This window comes from Sceloporus undulatus, chromosome 6 (genome assembly GCF_019175285.1).
Source record: "Sceloporus undulatus isolate JIND9_A2432 ecotype Alabama chromosome 6, SceUnd_v1.1, whole genome shotgun sequence".
Classification (NCBI taxonomy): Eukaryota; Metazoa; Chordata; class Lepidosauria; order Squamata; family Phrynosomatidae; genus Sceloporus; species Sceloporus undulatus.
The window spans coordinates 62,455,859-62,479,983 of NC_056527.1; the positions used below are offsets into that span (position 1 = coordinate 62,455,859).

Consider the following 24,125-nt stretch of genomic DNA (forward strand, 5'->3'; position numbering starts at 1 on the left):
GGTTGGCCCATGTAGAGTGCATTGCAGAAATCAAGACGAGATGTTACCAGCGAATGTACAACCGTTTCTAGGTTTTCCCGTTCCAGGAAAGGTCGTAGCTGGCGTATCAGCCGAAGCTGATAACAGGCACTTCTGGCCCTCACATCCACCTGAGATGACAGCTGAAGCGACGAGTCCAGGGGTATCCCCAAGCTGCAAACACAGTCCTTTAGGGGAAGTGTGACCCTGTCTAGAACTGGAGAGTTTATCACCATTTCTGGATTAGGATTGCCTATAGCGAGTACCTCTGTTTTATTTGGATTCAGTTTAAGTCTATTTTCCCTCCTCCAATCCATTACTGACCTCAGACACTTATTCAGAGGGGAGATGCCATACTTGGTCACCGAAGCAGTCTGAGACATGGGGAAGCAAATTTGGGTGTCATCAGCATACTGATAACACCCTGCCCCATGTCTCTGGATGATCTCACCCAGCGGCTTCATGTAAATGTTGAATAGCATTGGAGACAGTATCGCGCCTTGAGGGACACCTGATTTGAGCCAAACAACTGTCCCCAAGCAACACCATCTGGAACCTACCCGAGAGATAGGATCGGAACCACTGCAAAGCAGTGCCCTGATTCCTAACCCTCTCAGGTGTAAAGGTCATGCACTCTAAAGCCTATTACTGTGTAATTATTATTGTGAATTTTTCACTGTATTTTTACAGGGCTCCTCTTGTAGCAGCTTTCTAACTGTAAAACCTTTGCTTCCAAGAGAAGGCTCTGACCTTAGAAACTTACAACTTAATTCCAAAGGAAGTTTTAGATGGTGGTAAAAACTGCACAGTTTCATCAATTTTTGGATGGGTTTTATTATATTATTATACTGTATACTGTATCACATTTGCATTGTTTTGGCAGGTCTGACAGGCAGTGAGTGCATAAATAATAATAATCATCAATTAATAGCTTCTGACGGACTAAACTATTAGGAACATAACTATTACATCATATTTTCAAATAAACAAAACTAGCAAATTTTATGATTTCCCAGTGGAAATGTTTCCATTGAAATAAACAGCTAATTATCTTGCATTGCAGAAGCAAGTAGGAGGTTGAACTGAGGGCTGTCCACTTGAGCAATAAAATGCAGTTTTGCCCTCTGTTGGAAACTACTTGTTTAAATGATGTACATGGCCAGCATGGGATGGATCTGGGATAAAGGTGTTCTTCGGGGCTAAACGCTGGAGCAAAATAATCCCCAGTTGATTCAAGCTGGAAAGTGTGAACTATTGCACCAGCAGGAAAAGGTGTTGGTGTCATTGCTGCTCGTAATGTTGTTGTTGTTGCTTGTCCATAAATTGATCGCACATGTGCACGAGTAGTGAGTTGCATCATTTACTTGTTGGATTATCAACACTTTGTATGCCCCCATGAAGTGAAATTACTACTGTCACAGGGTAGCCGATAATACAGTGCAAGAGGGGGACGGTTCAATAATCGTGCTGTGGCAATGTGCCACAGGATGTACCAATGTGTTATATGAGTTATTCGTCATTCATGAGTGGCTGGTTGTATGGCTGGTTACATGGGGCATCAAATAGTCTGGCAGGTGAGTGGGACAAGGGAAGCAGTTGATGGTTCTGACAGCATGTTTGTGTGCATGTGTTTGGTGCAGCAGAGAAAAATAATAATGGCATGGTGCAGCTTATATCCATAAATGCCCCTTTTTGGCGGGTCCATCCTGCCAGAAGAAGGGGAGCAGTGCAGACTGCCTATAGATGTTTGGCCCATTCTGGGAGCTGGCAATGGGGTCAGCAGGTTCTCCCTATGAATTAGGAAACCCCACAGGTTACCCAGCTTTTCCCTTCCCCTTGGGCTCTGGCCCAAGGATTCTTTATCCTCCTGATTGTCATGGCTCAGTAGCTGTTCAGTCTTATTTATCTCTTTACGTTGAGCTTATTGAGTGGAATATAATAAGCTGTTTATGAACTTTTGTTACTGATATTTTCTCTTGATGAAAAAACTTCTGACAATATTACTCTTCGATGTAAACGTATCAGACATTGGCTGCAATGCAAGTGACCATTCAATAATTGTGATCTAAATAATATTTTTGTGATTTCCTCGCACAAAAAAAGTATTTATATAATAATAACTGAATAATCACTTACATTGTAGCTGGTTTCTGATGTCTTTCACACTAAAGTGGAACATCACCAAAAATATTTACTTGTTTGTTACCTACTTGGAATAGTACTTGATATGTAAATAAATTTTATAAGAGATACCAGATACTTTATGATAAAACATGATTGTAGCTAATTGTGATGTGTAAGCAAATGTAAGTAACTCTTTTTCTTTCTTTCTTTCTTTCTCTCATGTTGATGAACTGTTGCATCTGACTGGCTGTTCCAATTACTGGATTACCTCACTGACTTGGCCTTTTCCTGTCTACACTTGAACTATTAAAATGATGGTATTGTGTTGTTCACAAAGTAGCTGTAAGTATTGCTCACTTTTCAAGACAACTATGGTTTTCTTTTTTTTCCTGCACAGATGTGTTTACATGTTAAAATACACAATCCCATATCCCAATAACCCACTCCCCTATTAGTGACACCTATTTTGTAATTTTAAAAATATCTTCAGAGTAGGAGTTGGAAACTAACCAAGATATGGGTGCTGCACATATCCCTCGCCAGACCTCAAAGTGACTGAACCCTCACTATCTCCTCCCTTCCTGAAATTTTCTTGCCCCCTTTTTTCTTTTTTTAAAAAATTCAAAATGCATTCATATTCTGTCAAGAAACTGTGATGCATTTTCACTATGTTCTGCTGTGCAGAATGGTCTTGGGCCCAAAGGAGGCTTTTTAAAATCAGCAAGTAATTTTGAAGTCACTTCCTGCTTTTTAAAAAAATGTCTCTCCTAATCCCTATAACAAGCTAGGGGAAGAGGCAAGAAATACCATGCATCAAAATTGCCTTCAAGTCCTCCAAATATTTGGGAATTTCCAAAACATTCTTGCCAGAAACATGTTGCCCACCACGGCTTTAGAGGCTAGCATAATCCTAGGTATTCAGTGGGACTCTTTGGAATAGTGCTCTTGAGTAGAAACTAGTGAAGGGCTGTGTAAATTGCATTCCAACCCTAAGTGGAGGGCCCTAAATTGTCCATCTCCTTATTTCATGGCCATCTGCTGGTTTTTATTATTTTTCTCTGAGAAGACTCATAAGGCTTCCAAAGAACAAGAGTACTCTGTTCCTCTTTCTGCCTCTAAGAAGGTGAAGAGGAACATTCTCTTAGGAAGAACCTTGGTTATATGGGACCAAAATGTGTACATCTGATGGTAATTGGAGTGTAGTTTGAAAAGTTTGAGCTGTGTATTGCCTGAGGAAGTGAATATTTAACATCCTGTTTTGACATTTTAAAAGATTTACAAGAATCAAAATGCTTCAAATAAATGTTAGATCTAACAACAAATAGAGATTCAGATTATAGCAAGCTAGAATTTCACTTAAATGTATAGTAGCAGGCTATAACTATACAGTTACACCCACTGTTTTTAAACCACACAGCTTAGACTCTGCTGTGTCTTCCTAAACTGAAATTTGTTTCAAAATCAACGGTTGCAGCCAATTACCTGCTACTGGGCTTTTGTTAGGTTTTTCTGAAGCATTTGCTAGAGCAAGTTAAATAACTTGGGCCTGTTACAGACTGCCAAAATAAAGCTGCTTCGGGTCTCTTTGGAGGTATGCTATTTAAATGATGCATGGGTCCTAAGAGTCCGGAGGTCGTGCCAAAGCCACACTCCATTCCTAAGCACTGGAGGGCAGCTTCCAGACTCTTAGGATGCATGCATCATTTAAACAGCATACCTCCAAAGAGACCCGAAGCAGCTTTATTTTGGCAGTCTGTAACAGGCCTAAGTTAAAGATTGTTGTCTTTTTTAAAAGAATCTATGTCTCTGAGATGACAACATTCTATTTATCTGAAAGTAAGCTTTTTAGCAGGGATTTTCCTTCCAACCTGATAATGTTTTGCTCACAGGCTAAACATTATGCATGAGCAGAAGTTGCATGAATCTTGAATACTCTGGCATTATGTACTGGAAAGTAAAAAAAAATTTTAATTTTTTTTGTGGGTTTTTCAGGCTATGTGGCCATGTTCTAGAAGAGTTTATTCCTGACGTTTCACCAGCATCTGTGACTGGCATCTTCTCTGATGATGGCGAAACGTCAGGAATAAACTCTTCTAGAACATGGCCACATAGCCTGAAAAACCCACAAAAAAAATGAGATGGATTTTAATTTTCAGCAGGTAAAGAACAGGTTAGAAAGTGAATTAAGGGGAAAGCAAACTTTCATAAATTCATATCCTACTTTCATAATTGTTTCTCTTAGCAACAGAAGAATCTTGAGGGATATGTGGGGTTCGCAAATCTCCCCAATCAAGTTTATAGGAAGTCTGTGAAGAGAGGGTTTGAATTCACACTCATGGTAGTAGGTAAGTCATGCTTTGATGTAAATGCCCTTTTGTTCTTAAAATTTTGACATCTGTTTTTTGAGTGTATTATTCTTATTGGCAAGATGCTTGTCTGATTCTTTAATTTCTACTACTGACAGTCATTGTTGTGATACAAACGTTGGAAAGATGAGCATACTATACTGATGTGAGGATGGTGTGTATGCCTGGGGATGCAAACTCTTGTTTCTGCTCTACTAGGTGACAAAAATCATTCAGGGCATTCCAGCTCTGACATTTGAAGTATGCTTCTGACTGCAGCTGGATAATGAGCAGTGCAGTTATGTGACACAGATGGCCAATTCAGATGTCTCAGTAAGTCTGCCCACTGATTCCCAGTTGATCTCTCTGGCTAATGGGAGTGGTTAAATAAAGCATTCATTGGTTTGTTGTGATGTCTGAACCAAGGATTCTATTTCTTGCCACCACCATTAATAACAAGACAAGACTGGTTCTGATTCCACAGTAAACAAACCATGGTTGGAGAGAATTGGATTTCTTAGCTGATCCTAATGTGATAGGAAGAGTCAAGCAGAAACGACCAAACAGGGCACTAGAATGCATGCTTGATTTCCATAAACTCTGTATCTTTCACAACCAATTTATAACATCCACACTGGGATAGGAAGTATTTTTACAGTGATTGTGTTGGTGTCATACAATATGTAGAAAGGTTCTTATTAATGTGCTAAATAACAAGTGAATTCATTAAAAATATTATGTGGAATGTAAACTAAAGCTGAAAAGCTTTCATTATAAACACATGTACATCTGCTTATTTTGTTTGTTCAGTCTGTGGCACAGCCTTCTACAAATACCTGGGTTAAAAGTCTGAGTAACAACAATGTCCCCCCAACAACTTTCTTGTTTTACTCAGTGTGAGAAAAGAGAAAAGGGAGGGGTAGGAATGAGAAGGAATTATTTTCCTTGCTTTCCAGTTGCTATACTTTGTGTTATTTAAGCAAACTTAAAGATTGAGGTCTAAGTTTTGTCATCTCAAGCTATCCAGTTATGAAGTGAATGGAATTAACTTTGCACTGGAAGATGGAAATGTATGAATAATTGCCTTTGATGGCTGTATCTTCTGTAAAAGAGTAGCAAAATAATAGAATAATCAGTCTTTTAAAGGCACTTAACTATGTACTGAATTTTACATTTGAGAACCTTACTGGTTTAGTACGTATATAAAATTCAATTCAGTAACTAATTTAGTATTTAATTTAATATCACTTAATTTAGAATATAATTTAATGTAATATCACTTCATATTATTTCTATATGGCAAAATGCCTGAATTAATGAAGAACAAGAAATAATTTCTGCTACTCAGCAGAAATTTGCTTTAAGTTAAAATCTTAGATACACAGGATTGGGAGAATAAAGTCTGGCCACATCTATATTCCCAAGCTCCAGGGACCAAAGCTGAAAACTGGGCTTCCCAGATGGTTTGTTTGTTTTTAAAAGCAACATGAGCAACAAAATACACAAGGTGCTTGGAACACTCCTTGCATACCTTAGCCCCATGAATCCTCAGCTAAGACCTGATGGTGGGGAAGAAAACAAATAGAGATTTTGATCTGTACTTCCTTGGCATACACTGTTATTCACTTCCCCTCAGCAAGTAGTCAGTACCATGGAGGATGTTAAAATCAGTATGAATGACAATGTGAATAAACAGTGTGAATGAACATTACGTATTCGAAAAATCTTGGTGAACTTGCTTAGCACTTTCCTTTAGGACCTAAAAATGGAGAGAACGATTTTCCATTGGTAAACAGTCAATAACGTTGCTAATTTTCCATGCAGTATCTTGCTGTAAACCATAGTAACGAGTTTAGTGTTAGAACAGATTTAATTCAAATCCACTTCTTTTCTTTCTATGAATATGTTCCCTTACTGGGCTAGCACTTGTCTATGGATAAAAGATGCATGAAATGTTGAGGGCAGAATTGCCAAGATTTAATCTTTGCCAGTTTTACTGCTCTCATTATTTGTTGCCTAGATGACTGCATTTATTTTCTGAGGCTGGGGCGCTATTTATATTCATTCAAAAGCTGTTTTATTTGTCTCATTTGTTTAGGCATCATTGGTTGGTGTAAAAACTTCCTGCGTTTTTATTTCTTTTGCTAACGCATTAAAAGGGGTGGGCAAAGTTCACATAAATTTTCTGTCTGCAAGCGAGCCATAGAAGAACAGAGTGATTCAGGATTTTACATGGCAGTGCTGCATATTGTCAGGCTGGCTCCTGAAGTTGTGTAACTCCAAGCCATTTTTGCACTCTGGCCTTCTACAGTGCCACTGTCCTATTGCAGTGCTGAATTTCAATTGCAACTAGGAGGGAAAAAATTTAAAGCAAGTATTATGATTGCTTTAAATTGTTATCGTGGCTTGTTGCCAGATTTGGTGGCAAAGAGGGAAACCCCATTCAAAGCAAAGCAGTCTGGATCTGCGGATGATTTTTGCCCTGGTGTATGAATATTTAAAGTAGTGGTTCACAGCATTGGAGTGGGCATTTTTTGAAGTGGTCATGGCTTATGAAGGAGAGCCTGGGCACATGTTTCACAGAGATTTTGAGTGCTGAGGTGTATGGAACCTCCCCTTCCAGACCTGTTTGACATGAATGTTGTCTTATATAAAGCCCTTACTGGCTGACACTGAATGAGTGCCAGCAACTGTGTCATCATAGAATCACAGAGCTGGAAAAGACCACAAGGACCATGCAGTCTAACCCCTTGCCATACACAGTCGAAGCACTCCTGACAGATGGCCATCCAGCCTCTGTTTAAAAACCTCCAAAGAGGGAGACTACCCAACTCCGAGACAGCATATTACACTGTCAAGCAGCTCTTACTGTCAGGAAGTTATTTCTAATGTTCAGGTGGAATCTTTTTTCCTTCACTTTGAATCCATTGCTCCATAGTCTCTGGCGTAGACGAAAACAAACTTGCTCTGACCTCAATATGACAGCCTTTAAAATTATTAAATATGGCTGTCATGTCCCCTCTTAACCTTCTGTTCTCCAGGCTAAACATACCCAGCCCCCTCAGCCATTCTTCATAGGGCATGGTTTCGAGACCTTCATTTTGGTCGCCATTCTCTAGACCTGATCAATACCATATCATCCTACTCTGGTTTAGGAAGAGCTGTTTTGTTCTAGTGAAAGTCCCCAACATATAGTTTTAGATGGAGGTAGGTGTGCCAGGTAGCCTGTCGGTTACAGTGCTTGCATTAAAAGAGGAATGGTACTTCAACTCACAGATTGTCACATACAGAAACAGCCATTTTGCATGAGATTCTTGGTCAGGGTAGGGTACAAAATGAAACATACTCAGTGCCTGTGTTAAAAAAGTATGGATACTTGGTCAAAGCTAAAATTGCACACAACCTAGTTGGTGTATTTACAGTAATAAGAATTACAGTGCATTATAATAGCATTAACAATAAGGTAATTACAGTTCATTGAGAACAAATCAAACTTAAAATTTCTTAAAACAACAATAATTATGTACCGTGTGTTACATAAATGTCATAAAAGGCTTAAAATACTCAGTGGGCAGCATTCTGACTTCTAAAGTTTGAATACGAATGTGTGCCCTTTTGATCAACTTGCTGATTCTAGTTTGGCAAGTTCAAATAAAGTGAAAGAGTGTCTATTATATGTTGGCAAGTCCATTTCATCAGCAGGAATGAATGTTAAGGAGTTCCAGCCTAGCATTGGAACACACTGCCTTGGAGAGTGGTGCAGTTTCCTTCTTTGGGGGTTGTTAAATAGAAACTGAATGGTCATCTGTTGAGTGTGCTTTGATTGTATGTTCCTGCATGGCAGGAGCTTTGACTTGATGGCCCTTGTGGTCTCTTCCAACTCTTTGATTCTATGAAATACATTGTTATTTATAAACTAAATATTTGCTTATTAAATATTTCTATCATCAGTAATGCAAATATATTTGTGAAGCATTCCTGTTGTCTGCAAATGAAGTATAGATGTGGCATCATAAAAATGTCAAAGCCTTTTTGTTTCAGATGCCCAGGTTCTTTGTTGTTAGTCCGACATTCATCTGAAAAACCTATGTAAAATTGTCCATCTTGCAGAGTTTGGATTGGAGCAACCATGGTTTTGGTTATGAAGCTTGTCTGAAATGCTCTACAGTACATTGCATTGTATTATATTTTAATCTGCATTTGCTGCCACTGTTGCTTATTAATCTATGCAATCAATAGTACATAACAATTCTAAATCATAGTTCTGATATTCAGTTAGATAACCCTTTTTGAATATAATTTGTGGGAAATGTAGAAAATGCAAACTTGAGCAGAGACCTATGCTTAGAGCTTTTATATTTAGTTTTGAAGCATCTTTTTAAAATTTGTCTTCTGATATTAAAATCTTGATACAACTCTGTGGTATTGATGCAACTTTCAGGGTTATATCATCTATTTTTAGATATGACAGAATACTTTTAAAGAGCATCAAACTTCATTGAGAAGATAAATGATGGAATTTACAGTTTTAATCTGTAAAATAAATGAGGAAGAAGAGTGGACAGCTGCTATGTGAAACTGTCCAGAATCTATTGAATTGCTTCCAGTAGCTTATAAAAAGGTAGTGCTTCTGAAACCAATTACAAATCCAAGTAACATTTGCCTTGTCTAACCCACATTTTACAAGCTTGTTTCCAAGAATGTCAAAGGCCTTACTGAAATCAAGATATACTATATCTACAGCATTCCCTTTGTCTTCCAAGCTGTTAATTTTGAAACACTCAGTGGGTGAAAGGCTTGACCTAGCCAAGCTCTCTGGTTTCAGTCATTAAAGTCTATTGGCAATTTGTTGTTCCTGTGTACCTTCAAGTCATTTCTGACTTATGGCATCCCTAAGGCGAACCTATCATGTTTGTTTGTTTTTTGCCAAGATCTGTTCATAGAAAGTTTGCTATTGCCTTTCTCCAAGGGTGAGAGTTTGTGACTTACCCAAGATCACCTAATTGGTTATCATGTCTGAATGGGGATTCAAACCCTCATATCCAGAGTCCTACTCCAACCCCCAAACCATTATACCATGCTGGCACCTATTTGCCAGTATTTGTTTGTACTTGTGTATGCGTGATTGATGCACATTGTTTATATTAGTATGTATGTGTGATTGATACATGTTGGCTTGAAGAGACAACTGGGTTCTTACACTATGTTATGTTTTAGTATATGGATTTGATTGTGGAGGCATGATAGCCTAGCAATCCATAGCTTTGTACTATAAGCTCAATAACTTTTAAACACATCTTGATTTCAATTACTTACCACAGAAATGGTGTCATTCCCAACATGGTGTTAATTGGTTTAATAGAATTAGGTCAAGAATTGCACTCATCAAGAATAACATCCTGTTGGGGTATGATTCCTATCTATGTCGATAATAAGCATAAATGGAAAAAATAAATCCCATTCAGTTTTTGTATTCATTTTCGTTAGTTTTACTTTGGAAGAACCATTCTGGATTGAACATACGGTAGGTTTGCGTCATCAGGTTTTTTTGTTTCATGAATTAAAGGACACCTTTAAGTAGAAGGAAAAACGTCGAGATCTAATCTTAAATCTGTAATGTGGTATACAGGTCAAAAATGAAATCGACAAATTGTTTAGTTACAGTATGACAAAGGATCTTGTAGTACCTTTGCGATTAACTGTCTGAAAGAAATTGTATCTTAAGCTTTCATAGACTTGGTCTACTTCCTCATGGAAAGAAGTGTTGCCTAGGAAGAACATTTATAATATGATTACTGTATATGAACAGCCACAAGAATGCAGAACTTGTGGATATGGTTAGCAGGGGACAAATTCAATTTTAACTATGGTCATTGAGGGGCATAATCAGATGGAAAGATGTTGCCTAAGGCTAGAGTGGGTGGGTGGCTATATGGATGGTGGAGGGAGTTTGGGAATGTGTGTGCAGGCTGATAACCAGAAAGGAGATAGAATAAACTGCCTAAGAGTGGCCTTGTGACACTGATGTTAACCAATGTTATAATACAGTATGTGTAGTATGCCAGGAAGCCATTGTCTCTGTTCAAGCCACTCTTGATGGATTGGACTTTGTAGATATATTGTAATTTAGCTGTTTGTCTTTCCAATCCTCCTTTGTGGTTCTTTTGTTCAAAGGCCATTGTTGTCCTGAGGTCAGAGATAAAATGCCCAGGAAGACTGAAGTGTTCTGCAACAGGTTTTTGTGTATTCTCATTTCTGATGTGTCCATTATCCTCTGAGACACAAAGACTGCCCTGTTTGCCCAATGTAGAGTGCTAAAAGTTATTGTTGGCAGAGGATAGTCTATGTCATATTAGGGGTTGAGCAAGTGAAAGTGCCTCTAATATTATGGGTTAAATGATTAGGGTCTGCGAAGACATTTCCTGAGTATATATGTGGGCAAAGTTGACATCTTTGTGGCAAGGTCTTTTACCAGTCTCCCCATTTGTGTTGTGCATTCTCCTGTAAGTAAATAACTGTTTGAGATTAGGAGGCTGCCAGTAGCCAAGTAAAGGCCTTCCACCAAGAACCTATGATAGGCCAGCATTGTTGTCCAGAATAGGTTGTAGTTCAGTGTCTGCATGGTCTCAGTTGGGAGCTGTCTATGACCATTAGTGGGACTCTGTAATTTCCTATCTTCAGTCTGTTATGTAATAGATTGGTCCTGGGTATAAGTCTTTCCTTGTTGATTTCTTTCTTTACTTTGTATAGTGAGACCTGTAGCTTGAAGAATGCTTGTTTTAATTGCATTAGTTTGGTGTCACTACCAAAGTTAAAGAAGTTGTGTGTGAGAACAAAATAGTAGGCTTTGGTGGCTAGGTCTTCTATGGTTTCATCTGGAATGATGTTCCTGGAAGGTTGTAGTACATCCTTCTGTGGGATATTGATATATAGGGATTGTATATCCATTGGTGCTAAAATGGTGTTATCCAGAAGGTTATGGATGTAGGTGCATGATGTGATCTCTGGGGAGGAGAATGGGTATGAGATCTTTCTGATTCTAGGGTTTAACTCATCATTCATTTAATGATGAATGTGATTGTCTTGTTCAAAGAAAATATTCTGAATTTGGAATAGTTTCTGAGTATGAGGCAATGATTGGTTTGTAGATTCCTAATTCACTTTAGTAGGTGTGGCCATCTAGAGTATAATAGGGTAAAAAGACAGGCTTACAAATTATTCCAACAAATATACTCAGTTGCTGCCCTGACTAATAAAATTCAGTAAGGGACAGTGGAATTCCTTCACCTTCTGTGAAGGTGGATAATTTAAGAGTGCTTGAGATTTGTGGTCATTCAGTCCTTGTACTAAAAACAACTGTTTTATATAGTTATCTTGTTAATGAACATAAGTGCATTGTCAGATACATAAGAGAAATTCTTGAAGTGGTTATTACTTAGTCTTGGCCATGAACCTTGGGGGATGAAGGGCTTTCATATGCTTCTTGGACTTGCTTTGTGCTGGTCTCCACAATTGCAATGTGTTTTTCTCCCCACTCTCTTTTGAATATTTCAGGGTGGGATTGTGTAGAGATTCACAATTCACGATCAGTATCCCCAATACTGAATTTACTAGTCTTGTTCAGAAATCATTTTAACTATTCTATGATCTGTGTACCACTAGTATTTTAATTAGAATGTTTTATGAGTTTACTCATGATACATTTGATATTATGTTGGCATTAGTGCAAACAACTTCTCATCCCATCACAGTACAGAGTATAGGGAAAAAAGAGCCTGGGTAGAAGACATCCTAAAAAGACTTAAGAAACCTACAGGAAGGTAAACATTATTCTAGTAAAAAAAGTGAATTTGTGGTGAATGCTTGCCACTGTGCCACATTTGGTATGAATGTTTAAGGTTTTTCTGGAAGTATTTAAATATGCTCCCCAAATTTGGTCTGAATCCTTTCAGCATGCCATTAAATTCCCTTCCAGACCTCCCCCCAACGGATAATAATAATCTGCGAATGCTTGAGTCCTATTGTCACTAATGGCGCCATGGCACCATTAGGGACAAATGCACTGAAATCCTCCCTCCCTCTTCCTTCCTACCTTCCGCTCTCTCTCTCCTTCCTTCCTTCTGTTCTCCTTCCTTCCTTCCTTTGTCCCCTCTCCTTCTCTCTCTCTCTCTCTCTCTGAGGCTTCTTCCCTGGATTTGGCTTTGGGGGCAGTTTGGAAGCAGAGGCTGGAGTGCCATTGGCCAGAGGGAGCCAGAGCCAGGCCTTGGATCGTAGAGTGCCCCCCTCCCCATCCAGGGCCAACACCCAGGGCAGAATCTCCAGGCTCTTAGATCCAGGTGCCCGCACCGGCTCCCTCCAGCTGAGGAGGCTCCAACCTCTGCCTCCAAACTGCTCCTGAAGCCAAGCCAAGGGAAGAAGCCTTGGAAGGGGAGGGAAGGGGAGACAGGAAGGAAGGAAAAGAGAGAGAGGACTTTAGTTCCATTATCCCCAATGGCAGTGTGGCTGTGTGCATGTACTGCCATTGGGGACAACATTGGCTTGCTGTCCGTGGATACTGATGTCCTGTTGTACTAAGGATTCTACATTAGTCTTGTACTGGAGGAGGTCTGTTGAGGTGACACTGAATTACCACACTGGGAGACACTAACCCTAGTGATGCCACTGGCCCAACAAAAACATTCCTGGTGACTTTACAAAAATTACGTTTATAATTTTTTAAATTAGCATAAATCTTAGACCAAACACTTTTTGTCTTCTTGCAAGTCCACCCAATATGAAAAAAAGAAGCTATCCTCATCTTGACATCCCCCATATTGATTTGAAACATTCTGGGCCACTTTGAGAACTTATTTGGGGTTGTCTTTGAGATAACCAATCTGCTTTGTATCACTATTTTCTACTATCACACTTAATTGAAAAGGATACTGGAGGATTTTGGGCGTTCATAGTTAGGAATGATTGGAAAAGGACTTGTAAAGCTTGTTGCTGCCACTGCTGCTTCAGTGGATCATAGTAGAAGTGGGCATCACAGCTGGGGAATAGAAAATAACCATTTGCTGTTAAGCCTAGACAACATTTAGGGGTGCCTACTTACGCAGGAAGAAAAAGCAACTACAAGCAGTTGTTTACATTACAGATTTTGTTTTTCAAATTTGAAGAGGTTATTCCAGGCCTATCGATTATTGTCTGGCAATAATACGGTGTTTTGCTTTCAGCTACATCAGTCTATATGTAGCCATCAACCATTTCCCACTGCAAATTGATTTTATATGAGAGCTATTAACTGCAATGTCATAGTTCAAAGACATAGCCACAAATAAATAAATAAATAAATCCTTTATTTCTATCCCGCTTTTTGTTAAAAACAATCAAAGCGGCTTACAAGACTTAAAATACATCCATATATACAAAATAGCCCCCCTTCTGCTCTAGAATCTTTCCTAGTATCAATGTCAGACTAACTGGACGATAATTGTTGGGATCCTCTTTTTCCCCTTTTTTGAAGATTCTAGAGCAGATAATTAAACAAAGAGTCTGTGAACATCTAGAAAGCAATTCCATAATCACAAAAAGTCAACACGGGTTTCAGAGAAAGAAGTCATGCCAGAGATTCCACCTCAACGTTAGGAGGAATTTGCTGACAATGCTTTTCGGCAGTGGAACATGCTCCCTTGCAGAGTGATGGAGTCTCCTTCCTTGGAGGTCTTTCAACAGAGGCTGGATGGCCATCTGTCAAGGGTGCTTTGATTCTGTGTTCCTGCGTGGCAGGGGGTTAAATTGGATGGCCCTTTTGGTCTTTTCCAACTCTATGATTCTATGGTATATTGCAACTTTGAGGGAAGTCCCAACAGATAGAAAAGTATTTTTCTGGAATGTTGTTGTAACATATAATTCTTCCTGCTGTTGCCTCTGGTAAACAAGTGTTTAGGTTTTATATTCACATTGTAGATAAGGCTGACTACATAAATAAGAGACTTTTCTAAAGTCCATATAATAACTTATCTTGTTTATAACAGTATGTTCTGTTTAGAAACGTTTATTTTTTTCTTCACTTTCCAACGGCAAAAACCTTATGCTTTTGAACTTTAAAAAAGTTCCATGGCCTGCTGCTTTATTTCCAAGAAATATTATGCTTTTAATTACTGTTTTTACAACAAAAGTAAAAGGTTTATGCCAAAATGTAAAAATATATCAAAGAGTACAAATGTTATGTCCTTCATTGTTGGCACAGATCCAGAGAATCATGAGTTCAGGGACACAGAAAGAGACTTTTTCATTTCTCTCATGACATTGCAAAGAATCACTTGAACTTTAGAAGAAGCCTTTCAAGAGTTGTAGGAGGCCACAGAGGGGATGAGAAAATTCCCTTGTATTAGTATTCTTAATATTTTGGGGGAGGAGAGGAGTCCAGCTCAAAGCATTTTATCATGGTACTAGATGGGATTCCTCTCACACTTGCACATCTTAAGGCAATGAAGGGTTTTGTGTGTCAGATAACATATCCAGGGGTAGCCATGTTGGCCATGTAGCAAAGTACAATAACATCCAAAATCCACAAAACAATGATAACCCTTATTGGACCAACCAAAATGCACATTGTGAACTTTTGACGCTGCACTGTCTTCTTCATTAGGCAAAGGTGTTAAAAATCATACAGGAGAGATATTTATATGATTGTATTTTATAGTATATAGATTAATAAACTTTAATTTAAAAAATCATACAGGAGAAAAAATTATGACAACATTGGTCACAAGCCTGCATTTTGTCAAGATGTAGCTATTGTCAGGTCAGGAGAAATTCATGCAGGCAGGCCTTTCCTCCTCCTGACCATGTGGGTGCTCACCGTGTGGTAAGCTGAGTATAATACTATCAGGAGACTAGAAACTCTAAACTTCTAATATACAGTTAGTCAAGGAGGAATGATCAAAGTGTAGCAACAGTGCTAAGATGCATCCATTATCTTTGGGACTAACTGCTGTAAGAGCAGAAGATAGTTCCAATAAAGAGAGCAGTAGACAAATTCCAGAGGAGAAACTACTGAGTAGCAGTAGTCCTGGGAGATGGTACTATTGGGAGATCTTTCAGAGACAATGGCAGTGGCACTTTAACTCTTGTTAGTACTGCACAAATGAGAATACCTCTAAACTACTTGTGAATGTCTTTTACCTTCAGCATGCTATGGTTATTCAATATAAAATGAAGTAAGAGATAGTACCAGAATGCAAGCTGTTAACACCCAGTCGGAAGGACTTAAGAATCTGCTGGGAAAGAACAAACAACAGATACTAATAGCAGTGTGTCTAGTGGTGTACTCTGGCCTCAAGTTAAAAGGATGTTCAGGTGTTAATATGCTCAGATGTGAAACAAAAGTTTGAAGGTGTACAATATGCATATTGGAACATGGCGTGTAAGACATATAAAGCAGGGGAAAAGTGTAATTATAAAACTAAAATGGTATATATAAGCATTGCAGTACTTGATATGAGTTAACTAAAGTGGAAGAGATAGTGACTTTTCAGTTCAGTCATAGTGATTTATTCTTGAAATCACAATCTAAGAAGAAATTGGGTAGCATTAATCGTGATATCTGATATGGCAAAAGCAGTCAGTAACATAATAAAGAAATCTGACTGAATAATATGAATAGGACTTGCATGGAAAACCATAATCCAAGTTTCTGCTCCAACAATAGAGATAGATAAGGAAGAAAGTATGAAGTTACAGTAAATATGAAGTTGTAACTGATTTCATAACAGTTACTGTATTTTATAAATTAACTATCTCAGGGCTTTGCGTCTAATGTTTCAGTAAATTAATGTTTTAAATATTTAACTATTCTAATGTATTATATTGATTTTATCAGTATTTGAGTATTCAAATAAGGAATCTTAGTGAGAGTCAAGAGTATGGTGACTAACACAAAAAAATGGTGATGTTTTGTTGTTTGAGACATACTATTACAATCTTACCCGTATGCTTTGTATTTTGAAGATGCTTGCTGAGAAAACAACAAATTCTTACCCAGAAATTAAGTCAGCATCATGTTGAATAGGATGGCCTCAAAACAGATTGACTTCAATGAATTACAATAATACTATTTATTTTCAAAGACTACACTTTCCCTTTTACTGCAGTAATAGTAAGAGGCCTTTAATGTTATGTGCATAAACTTCTGAAACAGTTAAATACTTTTCTGGCAATTCCTACTGAGATATGTCAGTCTGGTCACTGATTTCTGTTGCAATCAGTTGAGTAGAAAAGAATTTAAACTATGCTGTTCTTTTCTGTATAGGAACTAGACATCTGCTTTTTTAGAAATGACTCACTTCACACAGTCTTGATTTTTAAAAAATGTTCTTATTGCCATATTAGGATGTTACATAACAAGATTACTTTCGCCTTCCTGCTTTCAAACAGTAATTTGTTAATGTTGATGGAGTTTACCTAAGTAAGCTGCAGGGGAAAAAAATGGCTGAGTTTTTGACAGGAATCTTTCCCATGCATTCTGATGCTTGAAAGTATGACCTTTATTGACAGTGTAATAGTTCTGGGGAAGAGTAATGCAGCTAGATCTCAAGTTCATCACTGGCTTGTATCCTTCTCTTACTGTATTAACTATTACCCTGAGTTAATCTAACAGTGTATGTATGATATTATTAGCTACACACCTTCCTTGGTTTATATATCAGTAAGTAAACCAAATTCTAAATGTATGTTTGCCTGCATCAAGGTTAAATGGGTTGTGTGACGATAATTGCTCTGAATGCGGTAAATCAAGAATTCTACCAGTAAAATTTGCAGTCACGTACTTCCAGGTGTCATACCAGTGTTAGCTATAAATTGTGACCAGTATTGTGCAATTGAAGGTTTGAAGGAACAAGATGAGATTCTCAGACAAATGAAGCGAATACAGAGACAAGCTCTCATTATACAGTTGGCCCACGGTATTCAGATTCTTTAACCATGGAGTCAACCATCCATGGCTTGAAAATATTTTTTAAAATAATAATTACAAAAAACAAACCTTGACCCCCCCCCCCCAATATTTTATGTAAGGTACACCATTTTACTATGCCATTATAACTAATGGGGCTTGAGCATCCATGGATTTTGGCATCAACCGGGAATCCTAGAACCAACCCCGGCCAGATACCAAGAACTCACTGTAAAACATTACATAATGAAACAATTTAGCCTTTACAATACCTTTCTGTTCAAACTAGTACTACAGTCTAAAAATATGAGTTTTCCACAATTGTGTAAGTAGGAGTGAGCTTAAGGCTTACAAGTCCTTCGAACAAATAGGCAAAGCTTATATGTTGAATGTGTGTGTTGATAGGTACAAACCACACACTCCCCCATAATTAAACCACGAGGTCTCTAACCATACATTGCCATTTCTTCTGAACCTGAAACATGTAGCTGCCAGCCTAGGAACAAACTAAAACCTTAAACCAAGTCTTGCTTGTGTGTAAAATTCTGGCTTCTTGTGAATCTCATATAGTTTCCCTTTCATATAAAACAAAATACTATGGTTAATCTTCATAAGCTCAGATGTATGTCCCATGTATGAGCCATACTGAAGTAAGCATTTTTTTTTAAACTCCTGGATACATAGATTATTGATATTTTCTAAGGAAACCTGGAGCTCTGGTGGAAATGACCAGGGTTGATTATGAAATAGGGAAATGAGAACAGTCCTATTTTACTTTGTTCACAGCAAGTATTGCCTTTGTCACATAAACTGTGTCCTGTCATTTTTAAACTTAAAAAAAAATGTTTTTGAGACTATCAGTAAACATGAGATAATCCTTGTAACTGTACTGATATTCCTTCACTTACAGGTGAATCTGGATTGGGGAAATCAACATTAATCAACTCATTGTTCCTGACAGACCTGTATTCTCCAGAATATCCAGGACCTTCACATAGAATTAAGAAGACTGTACAGGTTTGTATGGAAGACATGGAGCATATATTTACATTATCTGTCTCTGTAGGAAGCTGTGGGTTTTAAAATATGCTTAATTTAAATGAGTTATTATAATGTCATTTGTTTTGTATGTAGGGTTACCACATCTGATGATTCCAAACTATATAGACTTCAGGTTTTGGTTTTATTTGTTTTGTTGTTTTGGCTCTTCTTCTTTTTAGTTGAACAAATTTCTGGCTTGATACAATCAGTAGCAGGAACCTTGAATGAAACCTCTTGAAAAAGATGAGTCTTGTCTGCATGACACTTCAGCAGTACTGAAACTAAAAGTGTGTACATACCTGGTAGAGTTACAGAAAATATCCACTGTAGGAATTCCTAAAATAATGTTTTTTGTTCATATTAAATTTAATGTTTGTTATAATTCAAAGCACAGGTTTAATTTTACAAGTGTATTTCTATAACCTAATAGAAGTAGTGGTGTATAAGACAGTTAAGATCAGATAAAAATAAATAAAAAAGAAGAGAAGTAGCACACTTTAGTAGACCCTTATTATACTCTGGAGTTTGATTCCAAGATCCCCCGTATATAACAAAATCCATGTATACTCAAGTCTCATTAAATATAATGACATAGCAAAATGGTGTCCCTTATAAAAAATGGAAAATCAAGGTTTGATATTTGAAATTTATATTTTTTCAACATTTTCAAACCGTGTATGCTTGAATCCATGTATTAAAAAAATCCATGTATAAGAAGGGCCGACTGTTTACACAAAGCAGCATGACAAAAATATTTTTTTTCTTAATAAGCTTAAGAAAATAAAAATCACATCCTCTGGAGGGTAAAGGATCTGAAATTTTGCCTCTTCTAACAAAAAAAATTCTCAAATGAGGGTCTTAACTGTCTCCCTATCAGTAACCATCTGCCTTACTTGTAATGGCAATGGGATGTCAAGGAGGACCTTTGAGAATGGCTGTAATACAGGTCTACTTCAATTAACAAAGCATTACTTCGTTAACAGAAAATTGGGTACCAAAGTTGGAAATCATGGAAATAATATGGATAGATTCCTACGCCACAAAAAATAGCAGTTTAAAGGTTACAGCAAACCTCTTTTTCAAAACTAACACTAAAATAAAAATAATAATAAAATTTATTTATATCCTGCCTCTAAGTCAGTGACAGTCGCAGTGAAATGAAACAGCCAGGTCAGGAAAGCCTTCTATAAATGAACAAAAACATTTTCAACTTTCTACAGACCACCTATAGGATTTTCCAGAATGCATATAGGGAGGTCTATTTTGCCTTTTCCCTTTCATAATACAGTACAGTATATCATTATAATAATCTATAGCTTTGAGTGTACTGTATATACTCAACTATAAGTTGATTTCATTTGTAAGTCGGCAGGTTTTGGGGCCAAAATTATGCATTTTGATATGACCCATGGATAAGCTGATGATAAAACTTAGGGATGTGTAACAAAGCATGCAAAGGACAAAACAAAGGAAAACAATGCCATTGAATTCTGGTAGGTATTAAACTAAAGGCTGGAACAGGTATTATACTAAAGGCCATTCCCTTACACAGGGGATCTTCTTTGGGGACCCCCCCCCCCCATGTAAACGAAATACTGTGTATGCTGGAGCCCCATTAAAAACAACGTGGCTTGTGCCCATGTCGCAGTTTATGTGCCATTGCCTCTTCTGGTGTATGGCGAGCCCATGTATGATGCGCCTGCATATGGCATGGGCGCACTGTGCTTCTTTTAGGTGCTTCCAGGACATACTATGCTCTTTCATTTTGCCACTCTACTCAGAGAAGGTGATGGTTCCTTTTTATAATAAATGTTAAAGTACAGTACTTGTGTTGGCCCATGGATAAGTCAGCCTAGGTTTTTTTTTCAGGTCAAATTTTTAACTAAAATTTCTATACCTGTACATGGGTATTTGTTAATTAATAATAATAATTTGTTTTATTTATATACCGCTATTCCAAAGATCATAGCGGTGAACAGCAAGTAAGCTAATTAGCAAGTAAGCTAATTTGTTCATATTAAATTTGAATTAGTTCTCTTCCCTACACTAAGTTTGATCAGTCAGTATCATTTTTGGATAGAACCACTAAACTTGAGAACTATCACAACCCCAAACTTTATGTTACTTAACCTTTTGTTATGTTATGTTACTTAAGCCTTCAGCCTTTTGAAAATCTGTTTTAGTAGCAAAATATAAAAATCTACATTTTTTGTGATCACACTGGAGGAGTCTGCTGATGCAGGCTTTCCTACTCTCATCCTTTTTGCTGTTTCATGCTCAGTAAGATCTTCTCAAGGCAGCTACAGTTCGCTTGCTTGCTGGAGGTGACTGTGGCACATGCTATTACAGTAGAATTGTGTCCCAACTGGTACAGAAAGTCCAGGATGCCAGAAGCCTTGTTTACTGCAGTCATGCTTGCACATTGTGACACTTGGGGTCAATGTGTCTACTGGCCCCTACTATAGTTGCTCGATCCCTTCCTTGCTATGCTTGCCCAACACAGTTTCCTTCACCAGCTTATAGTCATTGCTATGTAGCATCATTTCCAATGCTGTGGCTAAGAAACCTCCAGCAAGTCTACAAGCAAGGACTGTTCAGAGCACAACAGTCATTGGGTGGATGTGGAAGGCTTTAAGCCTGGTGAGTAGGTTGTCCCGGACTGGTGCCTGTGGGGGCCTTCTCTTTTCCACTGTGGAGGAACATGCACACTTCAGCAAGTGGAAAGGAGCACAATTCTAGGCATATGTGTCCAAAAGGCTTGTAAAAGGGCCTGTTGGTAGCAGAGAATTTGTTATCTGAAGTGTGCTGGTACGTAGACTTAATCTTAAAAAGAGCTGAGCACTAGTTAATGAGCTGGAGTAATGTTTTGGTAGTACAGAATAAGAACAATACTGTAGTGTTTCTGTTGTGGCATATACTGTTGAGTATCACTTGATTCAAAGTGCAGTTAAATGGATAATACTGTATTGCTATTGGATATTCTTCCTTGTTCCCGGGTAGAATTACTGTAACTAGAAGAAAGAGATAAGGAAAATTGCTTGACTGAACACTTTACAGCAGTTCTGTAATTTCACTATTCTATTTAATCCTTTTTTTACTAGCTTTATCTGCACTGTGACAAATAGGTATGCAATAACAAAAAAATACATTTGAAATTGTACCCTTTAATTAAATAATTAAATAAGATTGTTGAAAACATGGTCAAAATTTTGTACCTAGTTTCCTGTATAGTTTATGCGTCAAGGGGACAATGAGGCAATCTATACACATGTATACAATCTATATACATGTAGATCACAGTGTTCTTCTTGTGGCAACAACCTCCATGTATTTCTAGAAGACCTTCAGTGTAGTGGCTTACAGGTATGTGTAGTGATCTGCTCTCTGTGGCGATTTGAGTAGGAAATTAAGATGAAACACTGAGTTAATGGAGATACTGAAATACGTATCCTTGAGAAGAGATGCAACAAACTAGTTCTCCGTTTTAGGAACAGGAGTACTGTAAATAATGTTGTGATCCCAAACTTTGAAGACATCAGTTTCAAGCAGGACTGTGATGGGATGAATCTCACTGTCCTTTCTGGGGAGGTGGCGGTGTGGTAAAGTACCTAGATCCTTTGGGATCCTATTCAGGGCTAGCCGTTTTGGCCATGCAGCAAAAATCCAAAGTGTAATACCTTTATTGATGAATCAAAATGTACAAGATACATCATGCATGTTTTCAAAGCTTCACTGTTTTTTTCATCAGACAAAGATGTTAAAAATCATATAGGAGAAGAAAAGTGACATTAGTCATAGGCCTAATGTCACTTTTCTCAGATTTTACTTCTGTTTTCAGTTAAGATGATCTTGAGGGATCTCAGTACAAGCAGGGGTCAGATTGTGATGGACAGTGCTGCAATACAATCCTACATAAATAAATAGGGTCTTCAAGGGACAATCCCATGTACATCATTTGCAGTACTCTAGTCTAGATGTTACAAGTGCATGAACTACTATGAATAGTCTGTGGCAGGCAAAACATGTGAAGCAATGCTAAGCACTCTGAGCCGTGGAATCCACCTGTATATCCAAAGGCAGAAATGGATCAAGGAGCATTCTCAAGCCATCAGGAGGAATGCAACCTGACCCAACACAGGTACATTCCTCTGGTGCAGTGTACTCTGAACTGATAAGTTCAGAAGGATGCTTGCTACACTCGCGTTATATGTGGCATATGCTCAAAGCCGTGCAGGGTGCAAGGGGCAGCATGTCCCTTTTGCAAGGGGCAGCGCGTCCCATTTGCGCTCCCGTGGCTCATACGCTGCTACTGCGCCACAGCGGGCACGAGCCCCATTCATTTGAATGGGGCTTGAGCATCTGCATTTTTTCTCTAATGCGGGGGATGGGGGTCCGGAAAGGATCCCTCGTGTAAGAGAAGGGCTTCTGTACTTCTTTTCAAGGTGCGACATTACATGTTTTGCTTCGTAATTGAGTAAACTTGATTTGATTTTTCTTCAGGTGTTAAAGCTAATCAAATATCTGCATGTATAGAACTGGCCCCACAGCAGAGAATCCAACACGACTCTGTATAAACCATATCCTATGAATTAGGTATCAGAAGTGTTTATAGAAAGGGGTCACTAGAGAATGTATTGCTCTTTAAAAAATCGTGAGCAAATAAAAAATCTTTACATTTTCTAGAATCTGGCATAATACTGTAATGACCTATTAAGTGCAGTCCATGGGAAAATAACCATTTGGAATGGATTTGTTAAGGAAAGTTTTAAATTCCAGGATTGGAGTGAATTTGTTTTCCCTGAATCCTCTGGGACTACTTCTAAAACTAGATAGGATTAATTTAGGCTCTTAATAAAGATTGACACTGGTTTGCAGTTGTTTTTTGGATCTCTTCCAAATGGCAGTGGTTTGTGAGAATTTGACCATGTATGGATACACAAATTAATAAAGAAAAAAAAACTGACCAAGAACTCTGGTTGGAACTTTATTATGTGTATATTAGGTTAGAATAGTTACTATACATGGCAGCGATATAAGATCTTGGCATTAACTGTTAGAAATCTTAAATTACAAATGATAATTGTACAAATTAGCATTTCACATTGCACCTGCAATGGATAGGTGTGAGTTTGACAAAGGATAAGTTCATATGCTGCTTTTTCTCTGTATGAGGAAAGTATGTATAATGTATAATGTTATACTTTTTCTGCTTCAAAAATTTGGGGTCAGCTCAAATAAAACATATGCTTTGCATGTATAAGATGTTAAGTCCAGTTGCTAGCATTTGCAGGAAAGAATTCCTGTGAAACCCTGGAGAGCTGCTACCAGTCAGTAATGGTAGTATTGGAGTTGCTGGGTTAGTGGTCTGACTCAATGTAAGGCAGTAACATGTATTGCAATAATGAAAATATGTTGTTCATCAATTGCAAATTCAGAAATATAATAAAGTGAAATCTGTTCTTTTATTCTTGACTGTTGTGTAGTCTTATTGCTCTACTATAAATTCAAAATATTCTTTACACTAGTTGTTTGGTTCACAGTATGTATGCCATTTGTGCCTCGGGAATATCAAAGAATACTACTTTTCTTGTGGCAACTCTTGCCATAACATGAATGTTGTCAATGTGGATCTTCTCTTCAACACTTGTTGAACAACACTT

At 37.9% G+C, this 24,125-nt stretch overlaps 1 protein-coding gene across 3 annotated transcripts in view; it reads left to right on the plus strand.

The window, feature by feature from the left end:
• Window positions 1-24,125, plus strand: part of SEPTIN7 (septin 7) — a 73,012-nt gene that overhangs the window by 12,330 nt on the left and 36,557 nt on the right. For 2 of the 3 annotated variants that reach the window (XM_042473287.1, XM_042473289.1), the window contains exons 2-4: window positions 1,904-1,908; window positions 4,385-4,487; window positions 18,335-18,441. In XM_042473287.1, the coding sequence (XP_042329221.1) occupies window positions 1,904-1,908; window positions 4,385-4,487; window positions 18,335-18,441 (215 nt within the window). The remainder of the gene's footprint in view (window positions 1-1,903; window positions 1,909-4,384; window positions 4,488-18,334; window positions 18,442-24,125) is intronic. The other variant, XM_042473288.1, reaches the window with a different exon arrangement.